At 40.6% G+C, this 17,201-nt stretch overlaps 1 protein-coding gene across 1 annotated transcript in view; it reads left to right on the top strand.

Annotated features, from left to right (window-relative positions):
• The window catches only part of lrba (LPS-responsive vesicle trafficking, beach and anchor containing), a 166,377-nt gene that overhangs the window by 53,654 nt on the left and 95,522 nt on the right, over positions 1 to 17,201 (top strand). The window contains exons 30-34 of the mRNA XM_029509480.1: positions 2,259 to 2,431; positions 4,138 to 4,222; positions 4,488 to 4,621; positions 5,375 to 5,436; positions 15,221 to 15,285. Coding sequence (XP_029365340.1) covers positions 2,259 to 2,431; positions 4,138 to 4,222; positions 4,488 to 4,621; positions 5,375 to 5,436; positions 15,221 to 15,285 — 519 coding nt within the window. The remainder of the gene's footprint in view (positions 1 to 2,258; positions 2,432 to 4,137; positions 4,223 to 4,487; positions 4,622 to 5,374; positions 5,437 to 15,220; positions 15,286 to 17,201) is intronic.

Below are 17,201 nucleotides of genomic sequence, written 5' to 3' on the forward strand. Positions count from 1 at the left end.
CACTGTAATATCCTTGCACATACACACACAAACACACATAGGAGCTTTTAAGTTTGGACTTTTCTCATCATCATTTTCTCATTTTCTGACACCTCAGGTTGCAGTTGCTTTACTCATAAAATGCAGGTAATGTCCTTCCCACAGCAGCCATCATCATCCAATCAAAGCTTAACAGAATGTCAAACACAATGAACTTCATTAGGGTTAGGGTTAGTGAACAAGTGAACTTACAAATGTGTTTGTGTGGTCAATAAACAGCATTTTGAATATTTGGCACAAAGAGGGAAGAGATACAAGCTCTTCTGTAGTTAATACTCCCTGGCCTCACATAAGCTGCTTCTGAGTTTAATACTCCAGAGAAGGGTATTTTTACACACAGACCTATCCCTGACACTTCCTTACTCATGCTTACTCTTTTTTAAAAACCTGAAATAGTGGAGATTACTGGTATCACAGCGCTTACTGCACTTATCCATTGTAGGTTAAAGCCTTTAAATAATTCAACCTCAGCCTGGCGAACACGTATGCAAACACATCCACTGCCCTGAGCTCCTGTTTGTGGGTTGAGTGGGGCCGCTGACGGCTGATTAATCGACTGGGGCGTCCCACTCATGATAAGTGTGGCTAATGACCTGCTGAATAATTCACTGGGCCTTTGCTGGGGAACAGATGGAAGGCCAAACATATACTCATACATGTTCGCTGGTGTATGCTGTTGTGCACTCGTGCATTTATTTGTACATTCATATGCATATATTCAAATATTTGTGGAAATACACACACACACACACACACACTCACTCCAGGCTGTACACACCAGGGCTCCTCTCTGCGTCTCCTGCTGTTGACACCTGGGATGCCTCACGTCTGCACCGCCCTGCTTCCCTGATACCACCATCCAGCTTTCTCGCTATCTAAACAGTAGAAAAGTTTCCAGATAATTTTATCTCCAACCTTGCTGGCTATCAAAACAGGTTTCATTTGCTTCGGTCACTGCTTGAGTTTTTATGCATCACTCTGGACCTTCTCAGTATGTCTTTTTGTTTTAAACACAACTGTCAAACCACCAGGATCCGTATGCAACTCTGTTACTCTCAAATCATAGATCACTTGAAGCAAAGGTCAACTGTCAGGGTTTAACATTCACTGTAACTTTAATAGATCTGATCAGCTGCCTTAAATCAGCCAAGAACAGCCTTTGATACGGCAGCCAGTTACTTGTACTCACCACAGGGAGCCAGACTCAACTATTCCCCTTATGTACATAAAAGCATACACACTCTGGAATATGCAGGCATGCATGCTAGTCCTGTCATCTGTATGCTCCTAGTCTTTTCTTTCCATATTTAAATTGTGTGCATTTGATGCATGGTTGCATATCTTGATAAGCCTGGATTGGTTTGTGTTTCTGAGAGGGAGCAGTAGCCAGTGATTAGACCCTGCTTCCCCTATGTCAGCACTGATAAGCAGGACCAGGCTCTCTTTGATATGGCCAGTGGTCTGTCAGAGCCCTGGTTTACACTGACAGCTTATCTGCATGCTGCTCTCCTCCCATCTGCTGTTTGCCGGATGCGACTTGAACTCCACTCAGTTGTACCACATCATTCCGTGGAACATTTCCTGTTACTTTACACGAGGGGCAATGGAGCAGCATTACAACCCAGATAACTGTGTTTAAGAATGTAATGAACCTGCTGGCGATTTGTTATTATTTTTAATAAGGTTTGATCAGTACATTATATACATTATTTGAAATGTTTCACTAACTATCAAGATTAGTGACAATAATTTTACTGCACATGGAGCTTATTTTTAAGTTATCTGCATGTGCAGTAAATCTTTTAAGTTCTAAATACTTTTATGTACCAATGGGGATGTTTTTGTTACAATGATCTTGGTCAACAACTACTACTACTTATTTTTTCACTGTGCATGTAAAATTAATTTTGGATTCATTTTTAAGAGAACTGTCTGTTTTCGTTTAATTGTTAATTGTTTTGTCCCCAGAAGACAACAGCATATTGGTACAAATGAGAGACGACTGCATGTTGTCCTTTGGTTTGTTTCAAGATGACAAAATATTTAGTGTCAGAAAAGGGATTGTAATCACTCTTCCAGTTTAATGGAGAAATGACAGAGTTGGTGTTCGTCTGGTCTTGAGGACATGAAACTCCTATGAAAGTTGTGAACAGGCATCGTCAGCACAGAAAAAAGTTTTGTGAAGGTGATAACTAAATCAATAATTTGTCTCCTCACAGAAGTGTTGTCGTCGGCCCAAAGAGAACCGGCATGGTGCCACCATCTTCTGCCACGTCCACTCCTGTCCCAGCAGCCACTGCAGCCTCTGTGTCTGCCGGGACACCAATTGACAGTGTTGCTGTGGTATCTTCTGGTGACGCCTCCCAGAGTACCTCAGCAGACTCTACAGCTAGTGAGTGTAAACACAAGCACACACACACACGCACGTATTGAGGAGGCATGAGTACTTCGAGGGCAGCTAAGCCTTGATGAGGCTGCTCTGAAAAAGTCAGTATTTATTCAGACCTTCTGTTTGTGTATCTGACAGAAAAGCTGCTGTGTTTGCATAATGTAATCCAGTTACCAAAGGCTGGAGAGGATAACAGGAAACAAAGTTAAAATGAAATAATAAATAAATGAAAATGGGTGAATATTTTAAATAAGTTAAAAGTTTTCAATGTCTATATTTTGAGTAAAAAGAATTTTATGTAACAGTGATCTGGTTCAAGGAAGAATCCAGTTGAATGAATAAAATTATTATATATAAGTCTCCTTAAACTGTCCTATGTTTGAATATTCAGCAGTGGCAATACATAATGGTGGAAATTTTTGTTTATCAATTTTCTGGATGTGCGAATTTCTGCACTACCTTTTCCTGAGGAATGTGCGTTTTTAAGAAAGGAGGGAGTGACTTTAGAGAAGGGAGTGTGGCTTTTAACAATACTGCACTGACTGCAGAATCACAGAATGAGGCTTGTGTGTGTGTTTGCATCAGTTTCTTGGTGTCAGTGAGCAGTGTTTGAGCCATTATGGTCTATATATATGTGTGTGTGTGTGTGTCTATATGTTTTAGTGGAGGAGTGGGAGGACTAATGGAGACGTTCATGATCATTCACTTTTTTTTTTTTTTTTTTTTCTTTTGGTTTGAAGGAGCTATTTCAGCTTGAGAGGGACACACTTACCAGGCCCACATGGCGCTGTTTAACACCTTACACACACACACACACACACACACGTGCATTCCAGCACTCATTGCACTGTCTGTCATTCCTTAAGAGTTATCCCTGCTTGGAGACTGTCCTGGCTGGAAAAACAAGTCTGCTGAAACACCAGAGGAATCCCCCTCCTCCATATTCAGCTGGGCATTAGCTTATTTATGAGCCATAGGGAAGCAAATTTACTGCCAGATCAATCAAACATGGACTTTGTACCTTGTGTGCCTCTGTCTCCAGAATGAAGTCGTAAAGCACCTTTTAGTTGTACAATGAAACAGTCAAAAAGACAGTCCAGAGGGGTAAATTAGTATGTAATTACTTTATAAGAAAAAAAACAAAAAAGAAAACCCAATCAAAAAAAAATACATACAGTTTTTCTCCTCTCACATTCCAACACAGGTGTAACACTTGAATATTACTGTCACAGTATTTTATAAATACTTTCAACAGATATACATATTGCACATGTGTTTTATATAAGATTGAAATAAAAAAAACAAACAAACAAAAAAAAAACTGATATGATCACACTATTTAAAGGATGGCTACAGCTGACAGTGAAACCTTATCAGCCTTTCAGTACGCAGCGTAACGGTTTCCTTCAGGAAAACCTCATGGTGGACATATTGTGCTGGAAGTACATCATCCACTATCTGACCATAAAATTATACTTGTACCCCAACTGTCTCTGTTTGTCCATAAATCGACTTTTCCTATACTTTTGAATGGAGACCATTGTATTATTTCATAAGAGGCATGTTTCCTTACAGTTTTATGTGCTAGCCTGGTCGTATAATGAATTGCTCTGTGTGAGTGTGTGTTTGTGTGTGCGCACACATGCACAGCATCCTATTCTTGTCCAACATCCAGACTAATAACAGAGTTCTTTGGTTTCGCCCTGTAGCAGGCGGCCAGGTTCCAGCCAGTGCTAGCCTGCCATCTGTCCGACCACTCTCCCCTGTGACCCAGAACACAGCCCCCAATATGAGGTGATTCATCTTCTTTTCTCCTTCTCGTTTTCTCTCTCGTATGCACACACACACCATCTCCTATTTATCCATATGAGCACACACAATCAGTTATTTGTGCCCATTCATTGTCACTTTGTGTTAATTTCAGTTTTTTTCCTCATATGAAAAAGACATTTTGCAATTATTATTATTATTATTTTTTTTTTTTACATTTTGATGTATTCCAGGTTTAACTGTTCATGTTCTGTGTATGTTTATATGCTGTTCCTCCCCTCATTTTTAGCATCTCAGAGCGTCTAGAGCATGCTCTGGAAAAGGCGGCTCCTCTGCTGAGAGAGATCTTTGTGGACTTTGCCCCTTTTCTCTCTCGGACCCTGCTGGGCAGCCACGGACAGGAGCTCCTCATTGAGGGCACAAGTAAGTTGGACATCATAAAGACACAGTTGGGATACACGTGGGCTGGCTGCAAAGATTGGCACAACCTGTACATCTCTTAATTTAAATGCACTTGCATCTCCAGATTGTTGTTAATCCAATACTTTGAATGTACGTTGAGCCAAGAGCTGATGGCTGTGTTGAAGGTTTCTTGGGGGCCAGGTCAGAGGGCAGGCCACTAATAGCAGTGTTTGGGATGTCTGCTGCCACCAAACAAAATGGAAAGTTGATTGATAGCTGCAAGGGGGCCTGAAAAGAAGGTGGGGCGAGAGTGTGCATGTGTGTTTGCTCGTGCATACATTTGTGTTTGTCTGCATGCGTGATGGTTCATGTGCATCCATGTCATATGAAGAGCGACTGAAAGATCCAAAGGCCACTCTGCCTTTTTACCGTCTGTGTCTCTACGGCAGACTTTGGACACTCTAGTGGCCCCCTGCCCCCTAAAAGCCTAGAGATTGCCATTAGGGATCAATGGGACATATGCTGGCCAAGTCAGGCCTGTAATACAAGGCCCAAATATGTATTAGTTTACAGTAACATCATGTCAGCTCATTAGGCCCATCAATACTATTTGCTCCCTTGCAGATGGCACAATGTTAGGTCATCCCATTCTGCTTGTGCATTTGTATTATGTACATTTATGTTTCCATGATTAGCCAATAATATTTAAAATAATGTAAAAAAAAAAAGAAAAAAGTCGTTTATGACCTGACTTCCTTTGTTTGGTATTTCCAGGCCTGGTGTGCATGAAGTCCAGCAGCTCAGTCGTGGAGCTCGTCATGCTTCTGTGTTCACAGGCAAGTCTGGCATCTTTATCTTCTCTTATCTGCGTCTTCCACTTTCTCCTCAGTCCTGATGCATCAGGCTCACCTTGAGTGCAGTAAATCCACACCTTGCACTGGACAGTGAGTCATCCAGAGTCTTATCTTTCCCCCACACCACACCTTGTCTACCTTTCCACATTTATGCTATCACTGAGTGAGGGCAGAGAAACTGGAGAGAAGGCATCTTTGGCTACAAATATTGGTTTGAGGGTCAAGGGTGACCGACCTGTCCATGTCACCTTTGACCTGAGTATTGGCCCTTGTGGCCTCAGCCAAACTGATGAGGAGGGATAATGTAGATTTGATGGTGCTTTGCATTGATTATCCTTCTCTTCTCTGTTGTATTGTGGGTGTTTTGTTGCCAAGTTTATTTAGCTGCTGCTGGATTCATGAATACTAATTCAGGGATCATAAGCAGGCGTGGGCAGATCAATGATCACAGATGTCGATAGATCACTCCAGGATGGCTGATTAGCATTAAGATAGGTAAAGCTACTGATTGCTGTTTGGGTTAGGGTGGGTGTGGACCTAAATATAGCAGTGTAACTCACACAAACAATTGCCCTCATAGTGCGTATCATGACAAGGACAACAGATAATACACTTCTCTCTAGCCCTGTTTGGTTGTGCCATACCATTTAAAACAACTCACGAAAAACAAGATGCTCAATAACACAAAAACACACCTGATTAATCACACACCTCTCCTGGCAACACTCTGTTTTTTTTTATCAGCTTTATTTTCTAAAGAAATAGTGCCTGTCACCTGGCATTTTTTTGCCTCCTCTTAACCCCAATGCCCTGTTTGGTTCCCATTATTCACTTCATTTCTTTTCTAAAAAGGCAGTGCAGTCAGAATATACATCTGTTTCGATGTCATTGGCTGTGCATGGATTTGGGAAAATGGGACACATGAAGGGAATGGGAACCCCAAAATGCCCAGAGACGAAGGAATAGCAGGAGCGAGAGCTAGATAGAAAAGCAAAGAGAGAAGAATGACAGGCTCTAATGCACCTATTTGTCATATCTGTCAGTGTGTTGTTTAATGCTAATCTAATCAAAGGCAGAATCTTGGTGATTGCTCCGCTGCACAGCTCATGCCTCGCTTCCCCCTTTGGTCCCCAGCCCAAGCGATTTCTTCCTGTCTCTAAGCTCCAAGCTACCCCACCCAATCACTACAACACACACACACACACACACACACACACAGTCTCTCTGTGAGAGGACCAGGGATTGGCCAGTGTAGTGTTGATTGCTTCAATAAATCATCCAACCAAATTCTCTCACAGCTAATGCAAATGTAATTTTATTGTTGTGCAAAGGTTGAAAGTGGGTGGGGCAAGTGGGAGGGGGGGTATTTAGATTCTCACTGGGGAAAAGAGGAAAACAGGGACAGGCTTTCCTTTGGGCTAAATTACAAATGTATAATTATTTGTGTGCTGGTTCTCGTTGCGGGGCAGTGAGAGTGAGCCAGTGCTGTGATTGATGACATTATTTAGTGAAATTTGTTGGGCCCTCTGGCACCGGAAGTGCTCAATCTCTCACAGGAAGTGTCTCTATGGCTATCTTCTATCTCCTTCCTGCCTTCAAGACAACCAGTGGAGGGGCTTGATGGAGATGATTTTAATAGATTTTTTTTCTTTAACACCCCACCACCCCCACACCTTCATCTGAGATGTGATGAGATACTATCTCGGTGAAATTTTAATTAATTTCCAGAGCTTTGAGATGGAGTGGAGCCAGGGTGAGGGGTCAGGAGGCTAGGGACTCCAGAGCAGTTTTTAATCAGGGATCCTATGAAAGTTGCATCGGTTGCCACATCAGTATGGCATTGAGGGGGAGATTGTAAACCGCTGTTTGATAGTGCTCCATTTCTAAACAACTACAAGAGCGCTCCCAATTAAAGGATCATTTTGATCAGACATTAACTGTTGGAGTGGCATGCTGCCTTGTTCTCTGCTGTAATATTGATTCTGAATACACAAAGTGAGGATTAATGATCCTAAACTGTCACAGTGCTTCTCAAAAAAGGCAGTAAAAGAGCTTACTGTATTTGGAGTTAACATTGTTCGTTGTTTAAGCTGTAAAACATTTAGCATTTTCACCAAAATTTCATTTTTATTTTTATTTGTGATTATCTAGCCAATTAGTTTCTCAATTAATCACTTTGCCTATAAAATATCAGAAGAGATGCCCACTACAATTTTCCAGACCATAAGCTGACATATTAAAACTGTTTGCTGTTTTGGTTAACTTTCAAAGAGACAAAGCAAAAATATAAAATACTCACATATCGCAGAAGCCTAAACCAGCTCTGACTTTTTTTATTTATTTATTTAAGAACAGGAATAATTCATTTGCAACTAAAATTTATGAAAATAAATAAATACATTTTATTCTGCCGTTTTAGCTCTACTCAGTTTTTAAATTGCAACAGTGACTCTACAAGAGAGAATGTTATTTAGGTACATGTAGGATGTTATGTCATTATTTGCTTTAATTGTTAGCACACACACACACTTGAAGTGAACAATGGTTTATTTCTTCCCTTCTTAAACTCAATGTACCAACAAAACTTAGGTGCTACTTAGATGATTTCACGTAAATTGCCAAATAAAGAGATTTTTATGATGTAAGCATGAAGACAGCGTAATCCTTCTCAGTTATTGAATGTGATGCCTTCTTGAAAGGTCCTGCATATTGCATGAGTAGCATTACAGTTCTCAAGTGAACTACGTTTGCTTGAGGCTCTTGGATGTAAAGAGCAACTCTTTCCCCTCTTCCCATGCCCCTGATTCACTTTGACAGTTTCACTCTCCCTCTCACACTTGTTTTCTCCCGTCTTTGTCATATTTACAGCCAGCTTGTTGTTTCCTGGGTGCACTTCTTGAAGTGGCTTCCACCCAAAACACCTGATAAATAAATAATTTGCTGGGACAAGAGAGAGAGCATTCCCTTGTGCTACCTGCTGTCCGTTCAGGGCTTTGAGAAATCATCTCATCGGATACTGGACAGTCCACCGTGAGGAGAGGCCCATAAATCTCTTCAGTAGCTGCATTTGTGTCCTGTAGATCAGCCATTATTGTCCGGCCCCTCTGTCAGCCCATCCATCCTTCTGCCATTTATCAGAGATGCATCCTGTACATGGAGTGGAAGGAAGGAAATGAGTGAGAATTGCATAGTGGGGGAGCGCTGGTTTCATGGCGGTCAACCCCATATAAAAAGGACTGCGCTTCTCAACAAGCCAATAAAAACACAAAACCGGTGACCGGCACGTTTTTGGACTGGGTGGATATTGAGTGTAGTGTTATTGCACATGTTCCTAGATATCCAATTCTGTGTGATGCTTACAGTAAGCTCCCACTAAAATTTAAGTGAAATGATTTCCATCATACAACAGAAATAAGATTTTTTTTTTTTTTTTGGAGTGACAAGTATATTAAACATGGCTGTCTGGGATTTCACGTTTATTGTGAAATTCTCAACGATGAACTTATTATTTTGTCATTTATAAAACCCCTGTGGTTAACTCTTATACTGTTTTTTTTATCTATACAAATAGCAGTTTGTTGTGACTGTTGATGCAGAAAATCCTTTAATAGTAATTCAATAACATCGATGTTAACTTGCTAATCCAATGACTACACATTATTGTACATTCCCAGTCCATCTCACTAAAGGTAACCTGTTTAACAGATGGCCACCTCTCTCTCAGTCAGCAGGGAGAGAGACATTGACCTCCCCAAACACTTGGCTCCTTCTGACCCTTGATCCTCTGACCTGTAGGTTAGGAGTAGAGAGTGGTGGAGACCTGGAAGTTGAAACCCCTGCAGTCAGGCAACAGGGTGGGAGCAGCATGGCCACCATGCTACTAAGGGAACCCGTTGCAAACTTAATGTGTCTGAAAAAAAAAAAAATTGGAATATATGCACAGTTTCTTTTGTTTGTTATCTTAAGTATTCCCCCATTGATATCCCAGTTGCTTATTTTGAATGAAAGATAGGGTCTGATGTTTGAAATGCTAAATATTAATTTATATCTGTCAGTGGACATATTTCTTCTTCTCCCCACTAAGTGAGGCTTTGATGGATCAAGAGCAGACCATGTTGTATGAACCACTTGGGGAGCTGAGAGAAGTGAGAGAAGTGGAGAGGAATGTGATGAAGCCAAGGGACAAAAATACTTTCCCCATCATTTTCCTCACAGTCAGACCCACACCCCACAGTGCAGTTAAAGAGGCACACAAGGTTCAAGAGCAGTGCAAATCAAAGTGTTATTTCTCGATCCCTCCCTGCTCACACTCACCCTGTGATCTGCTCCAGTGCTCCTTTACAGGCTTGCCACGCGGCTCAGAGTTCCTGCCATCACTCTCCAGTTCAGAGGATAATATCATGCTGTATATTCTTTGAAAAGGTGCTCTCCTGCGAGATGTAGAGAAAACACAGTAACACCAACTGGCACTTAATTCTGTAGGCTCCCCATCATTGCCAACTATGCAGGCAACAAGGGGGGAAAGGGGGTGTGTTGTGTTGGAGGAGCTGGAGGTCAAGGGGGGCTTCCTGACAGGAAGTGAAGTCTAGCTGAGAGGGGAGAATCGGACGGGAGACTCCTAAAAAAATGAGTAGCTTTTAATTTGGCTCCCAGCCGGTTTCGCTGTGAGCTGGCTTCATGTGACTCAGGACCGGAGGGCCTCAAGTGGCACGAACGGTTCGTTATTTATCCACAACATGCAATCGTGCTTCAAATGAATACATTTTCCTGACAGACACTGTTAATGTAATGTTTTTGTTCGTGACGGGTCCCAAGTTATGAGACCTTGGAATGTATTCTTATGTTTCTCCCCCTGCTATCCTCTCTCGGCCATCCTGCTGATAAAATCATATCCTGACTTCTTAGCTCAGACCTGCACTTTTGATCTAGTCAAAGAAATATTCACATCTTGGACATGATTTACTTTTGAAGTAGGAAATTACGAACCTGTTATTCAGTTGTGCTTCCAAATCCAGGCTTGTTGCACAGAGTCATTTTGACATGCGTTGTACGGTTTTTCAGATGTTTTGATTTGGCTGTCGACGATGATCAGTTGGTGATGCACAGATTCGTACAGGTTTGTAGGCATTTCCCTGTGAAACACATTTGTAGGTTTGGTCTAAAACAAGTATGAATAAAAGGCTCAGTTGACTGAGGACTATTGAACAGATGGCTTCTTCTAGTGAATATACTTTGGGTTACACTGTTTATGTTAGATGAGCCCTGCTTCCAGCTGTATCTGTGTCATTAATAATGTGTTACTTGAGCAATCAATGACTTTCACAGTATTTTTTATCTTTGCGATAAGGGATTGTAAGATTTAAAATATTAGTCAAAGATGTGAGGGGAAATAACCTTTGGAAAAGACCCACAAAACATCTTGAACTTGTCACACCACACCGTGCTGTCTGTTTTAACCCTTTTGTGTCACAGCCACAATGAAGAGATGCAGATTTTAAACGATTTCTTGTCATCCACTGAGATTCTTCAATCTTGATTCTAATTATTGCCAACGAAATAAGCAAGTGAACAAGTAAAAACACATGTACTGTAGCTTGGGTTTTTTCACATACAGTGTGTGCTACAACAACTTTGAACCAAATTATTTGAGTCTTAAATTTACTATGATGACGCCAAATGTGATTGTGATATGGTCATTAGTATTTGTTTTCCAATGAGTTGACTGGAAATTGAGACTGCCAGCTAAAAGCTAAGGACTCGCTATATTTAGAAATTACTGTGCTGCTGCCTCAGTTTTTGTGTAGTAGATACTCCTTATAGTTATCTATAGTTCTAGTAAACATAAATGTAAATTTCAGCAAACAAATAAAAGAGAACCAAGAAAAATGTTGTTGGGTTAGGTGTTGGTTTCATGCCTCGTGTACAGCTGAACACCTGGTCCACTTGGAGCTGAAACATCTGAAGGGTGTTAAATTATTGGGATTTCTACATCATTAAGTCTATTGACATTGAACTGAATTAACCAAATAGCAGTGTCCAGCATTAGTTAAAAATATATATTTTTATACCGCATAGTCGTAACTCATAAAATGTACTGGTTATATTTAATATGAACAGCTAATTTTATGAGCCAGTATTCCATTCAAACATACTTTGTGTTCACAGCCAAGTGCTCGAATATGTCTTTGGTTTGTCTGTTTGAAGTGTTCAGAGGTTCGCTTCCTGTTTTTTTACTCTTTGTGTTAGTGTTGCCTTGAAAGTGTGAGTCCATGAAGCTCTTGGAGACCCTGCAACATAAATATTTGCTGCAGCATAAATATTTGGACATAAGTAAATATCCTCTCAGTTGTGAATTTGATCATGCAAACACCAATATGAGTGTCCCCAGAAACCACATGAACAAGCACACGTGGGCTGTTGAGGGCGAGCGTCGACACACCGGTGTTATTCAATGCTGCCTGTATCTCAGACTCTGCAACATGAATAAGCAACAAACTACTCCAGTCCTGCATGAATCACTAAGAAGGGCGATGAATAAGATATTTCATAGTTTATGTTAATGTTAATTTTATGTCTTACTCATCTGCACAGATGGATGTTTTTTTTTTTTCCCTTTTGTAATTCTTGATATCAGATCACTGGTCATAAACATCTGGCTCACACAGTTACAATAAACTATTTCCATGTCTGCTCCATTTTGTGGTCATCAGTGCAAGAAGGTTTAATCCAAAATGTCAAGATTTGTCGCCAGCTCTTACATTGCAGCAGTCACTGACAGATTTATTTGAAGATGAGCAGTTTGCTCTTATTTGTTAGGTGTACACTAACGTCCAGCTGTTAGCATCCACATTTTCTGGTCTTTGAAAAAGAAGAAAATCAGTAGCTTTCAGCCCTTCATTTTGCTTCTGCTGCACTGCCACATTTGACATGAGGATTTATGCTTTTGCTGTCTCATCTGAAGTTCTGTTCCCACAGCCTCTCAAACCAACAAATACTTGTGATTATGAGTGATGCCACTGAAAAATGCAACTGACTTATTTATTATTTCAGGAGAGCTGAGACGTTTCTTTCTTCTTTGTTGGAAAATGTTTTCCTTGTGTTGTAGCAAGCCTGATGTTTGGAAGGTGATTTTTTGCTCAGGAGGTCTGTGTTTTCTCACTAGTGGTAGTGGTATATTTAGATGTTGATTATGGATAATCAGCTGTAATGACGGAAGTGCATGGCATGTGTGTTTAGACTCAATGCCACCATCATGGAACACAGACCAAACTCAGCTGTCTTATTGACTTCAGATTGTGAAAAGCATTTCCACGAATAGTCAAACCTTCATTCATACGAACGCAAAAAAAAAAAGGGAGGGGGGGCAACAAAATGGAGTCCCTACCAGCTAGATTTAATATTGGCAAAATGTCTGTTGACTAGTTGGCAATCAGGATCAAGGGACGGCTCTCTTTCTCGTCCTATCATCTGTTAGGAGGTCAGGTTAAAGGTGAGAGGTCACAAATGGCTGCTTGTATCCTCTCATCAGGAGTGCTGTGGTCATGGCCCCTATCGCAGCCATAAAAGCTGTGACACCACTGACCAGGGCAGCTAAAATCCAATATTCTATCACTGACCTGTCTCTGTTTCCTTTTTGTCACTAAGAGATGTCCCACTGATCAGGGTCATTGCTTTTTTTAATTCAACTAGAAGAGCCATTTCTTAGCCCATAATGACACTATTAGTCTTGCTATCACCTTTGTCTGTGTTGACCAAATGCCAATGGCCTCCAGATTGTTCATCAAACCCAATTTAGAGCTGACGCCTCTCTGAATGATGATCTATTTCTGCCGGAGAAGCATTTAGTGTTTTTGGACTCTAACATTAGAGTCCCAACAATTTTGAAATAAAATTGAAATGAAAAGAAATTCTTTGTTACCTTTTTTTCTGTGTCCCCCAGAGAGTGCGGCTCTATTTTCAGCCCTACTTCATACGGTGTTTATTTGAAATGCAGCTAGCACACTCTGTCCTGGTCTGGACTAGCCCTGGCTAGGCACTCATGGTTAATGTCCTTCAACTATATGCTTATGCTTCATCTAGAATGCCCCAAGGCTACTCTTACACACTTCCTCAGAAGAAAGCCCGAGACACAAAGTTCTCTGCCAGTGCTTGAGTCCAAAACACTGCTTCCACTCCCAGGTCCAGACTTTTATTCCCTCTGTGCCTTCTTTATTTTGAATGTATTGTAAACATGGTCAATGCCAATATGGTCCTTGAGGACAAAAAGCAGTTTTGAATTGAGGTTAAGTAATAGGTTGTTTTCCGAATTACGTGCAGTTGGTGACTAAGCAACGTAAGAAGAACAGTTTCTTTTGACTTAGAGTGTGATTGGTTGTGATGGGTTCACATTTGTTGTGCTGAAAGGGCAGAACTGTATAGTTTTAAAGTCATCACATATATACAAATGTGTTTGCATCCGCATTTGAAATTGTTGTAAATTGATCTTTCCTTCCTCCTTGTAGTACTGATATCTTTGTCCCTGCAGGCTCTCCAGCTTTACTGAAAGGCCAGTCTCTACATAAACACACAGTTTCCTCTATCAGCTCAAGAGATGATGACAGCAGAGTTGAAAAAAATTTTACACTTCGATATACATACGCACGATGTTCTTCTCACTTTTTAAACTAATTTTAACTTTTAACTCATTAAAATGAGCTGTCGACATGAGAATCCAGTAGAATCTCTATCATGTTTTTTGCTGTCACTAATGTAATAACTGGTAGTCATATCAATAAAAATATACTTAATTAAAAATTACACAGTGAGTTCAAACTGTGATGAAGCGTTTTTTGTTTTTTTTAAGTGTAGTTTGGTAGTTTCGGTCTTTTGTGCATATTTCTTGGTCTCCCCGGAGAGGAAGAGGGGGGAAAAGCACTGTGAGGCTCAGACAGGCCCCATGACCTTGTTGCTTTATTATTCTTTTGACGGTTGTGTTGAAGGTGTTGAAATATTGAACAGAACATGAGAGACGATGACCGCTGCGTTTCCCTTCTCTCGTTGTCCGTTCCAAGTTGAGGATTTAAAGTCGCACACGGCTGTGGTTGGATTGTTTAGACTGACACCTCCAACCATAACGTTAGTCAAAGAGTGGAGGAAATTTGTGTATTCGCTTGTGATAAATGCACTCTCAACACAGCTCTCTCACTCCTTTGTACCAGTTTGCCAGCTGTTTATGTCGCCTGTGCTGACTCAAGCAACTCCCTCTTTAGATTTAGTTTTATTCGATATTAGTAGTATTGGTAGTGACAGAAAAGCATGTAGAGAAATAACATTAAGTCAACACGATGTTCCCAAGGGTCTACTACCAAGGGAATATGAATAAATAATTAAAAATTCCTAAAAGATTAAATATGAGCTGAAAAAGTTAACAGTTATCAACTTCTCTCTGTCTTATTTAATTGCAAAGAACATATGTTTGGACTTTAAACAAACATAAGCAATTGACAAAAAGATGGTCTGGCTGATGGAATTCATTCAGTTTTCAAACATTTTGTAGACAAAATGATTGATGGATGAATGGAAAATGGGGGGGAAAGGTAGACTTTAGACTTTTTCACTATGTTACCATCACCCATTAAGCCTAATCTGCTCCCACCTTTGAGGCTGGTGAGGTGTTAAGGTACATATTCTTATATCTGTGTGATAATAGACTAGACCATGAGTTAAATTGTATGTAACTTGATTTTTATTCAGTGCTGTTGTTTATATTATGTGTGTTTTCTTGCAGGAATGGCAGAACTCCATCCAGAAGAACGCAGGTCTCGCCTTTATTGAGCTGGTCAATGAAGGCAGGTGGGTAACTGTGACCTGCTAAGCACTACTCTTTCCAGAGCATGTCTTCATTGTCCGTCCAACCTCCAACCCAACGACTACTTTCCTATTCCACCTTCATCCCTGGATCGCATCCCAGCCCCTCAGGCCCTCAGGGTCCCCTAGGCCCTTGTGATGGGGTGGTTATTCAAGATTGTAGACAACAGTCAATGACTGGTGGTGTAGAGAGGTTTGGAGAGTGAGGATGGAGGACTCTTGAGTTCAAAGCTCTATTCAATACCTGCTCATCCCAGAGGGATTTGTGGAAAGTAGACGGGCGAGGTGGAAGGTGACAAGGGCTCTGATCACTGGTTTCTCTTTGGCACTTGGGAAATCTTTCGTGATTTCCCGCTGACTGTCAATTTAAGTCTTTCTGCTTGGGCTTTTATCTGGCTTTTTGTGTTTTGTTTTGTTTTTTTTATTCTTTCTCAGTTATGCAGGGCCATGAGCCTTCCCAATATGACTCTGATTTCTAAATCAGCTCCTCTTAGTCTTAAATATCTCATCCGTTTCAGATTTAGAGTGCCCTCTCTTCCAGTATTGATCCCTAGCTTTTAGAGATGGCAGAGGCTAATCCTCGGTAATGCTGATTACACTAACAATGTAGTTCTCTGACTCTGCGGCCGATCGGATCTGTAGTTCACTTTAATGAGGTTGCTGTTGTGTAACCAAAAGTAAAAGTGTTCTGATGTATCATGTACATCTGTAAGCACACATGTGCACACTGATGCATGTCTTTAGGGAATTAAATAGACCATTCAAATAGATAATGGTCTTGTCAAAAGCTAAAATCTGAAACAGAAACACAGCATTCATGATGATCAAGATATTAGCCATAAATTTTATTTGTTGATTATAAATCCAGATATTGGATATTGGAATGATATAAAAATAATACAAAAGAAAAATCTAATCAAAACCATTACCATTACTGTTAGTTTTTATGCATTTACTATATATGTCGTGCTTTTTGTTTTTAAAAAATACTTTCAAATTAGCTTTTTTTTTTTACAAATTTATAGAATAAGCGAAAATGTAATAACTCATCTGCAATCTCACCTGATACTATAGTATGTCCGATTTAAAAAAAAAAAAACAAAAAACAAAAAAAAAAACAACAATATTTTATAATATTTGTGATTAATTTCCTTCCTATTTCTGTGAGTGTAATGTGATCAGCTTCGTATATCATCATTTTACAGCCGTATTAGGATTTGAGTTCATGTAGAAAAATTCTTACATCAGAAATGCCATAAGTCAGTTTTGCTGCAGAGCTCCATAAAGAAGGGCAGTGGGTGGGTTATTGATAGCCTCGCCTGGACAGGGCCATAGAGGCTACAGAGGCCCCAGCACCTCCGCTCCCCTGCTACCATGGGCTGAAACAGAAGGTTTAGGTTACAGTCATCCCCTGACCCCTAAACCCCCACCCCTCAATCAGTCCCAACCTGGGCCTCCTCGTCCCTCCGCTCAGGCCCCCTTTCTGTTATTGTTCCACTTTGCACAGTTCTGACCTTTAGGGGTGTAGAGAGGTTTCTTCGACCTGTGCACACATGTGCACACACACACACACACACACACACACAAATAACATGGATGTTTCTTTAACGCTGATAAGAAGAAAGGGTGAGGCAGCCTACACATGTAGCAACATGAGCAAAGATCCCCCCTCCTGTCAGATGCATATCATTAACCAATCAATTAGCACCTGCACCTGAGTTTAAATATATATCTGGTTTGGTTTTGTTTCTGAATTAGATTTTCTGCTGATTTTTCACGGTTCCTTTTCAGCATTTTATGGCTGTTACATGGCTGTTCTTTCTCTGGGTCATCACAGTACTATACAGATGTTTTGAATACTCAGAAACTCAAGATTTTATGATATGTCTAAGCATTCATTT

Source organism: Echeneis naucrates, chromosome 1 (assembly GCF_900963305.1).
Source record: "Echeneis naucrates chromosome 1, fEcheNa1.1, whole genome shotgun sequence".
NCBI classification, from domain to species: Eukaryota; Metazoa; Chordata; class Actinopteri; order Carangiformes; family Echeneidae; genus Echeneis; species Echeneis naucrates.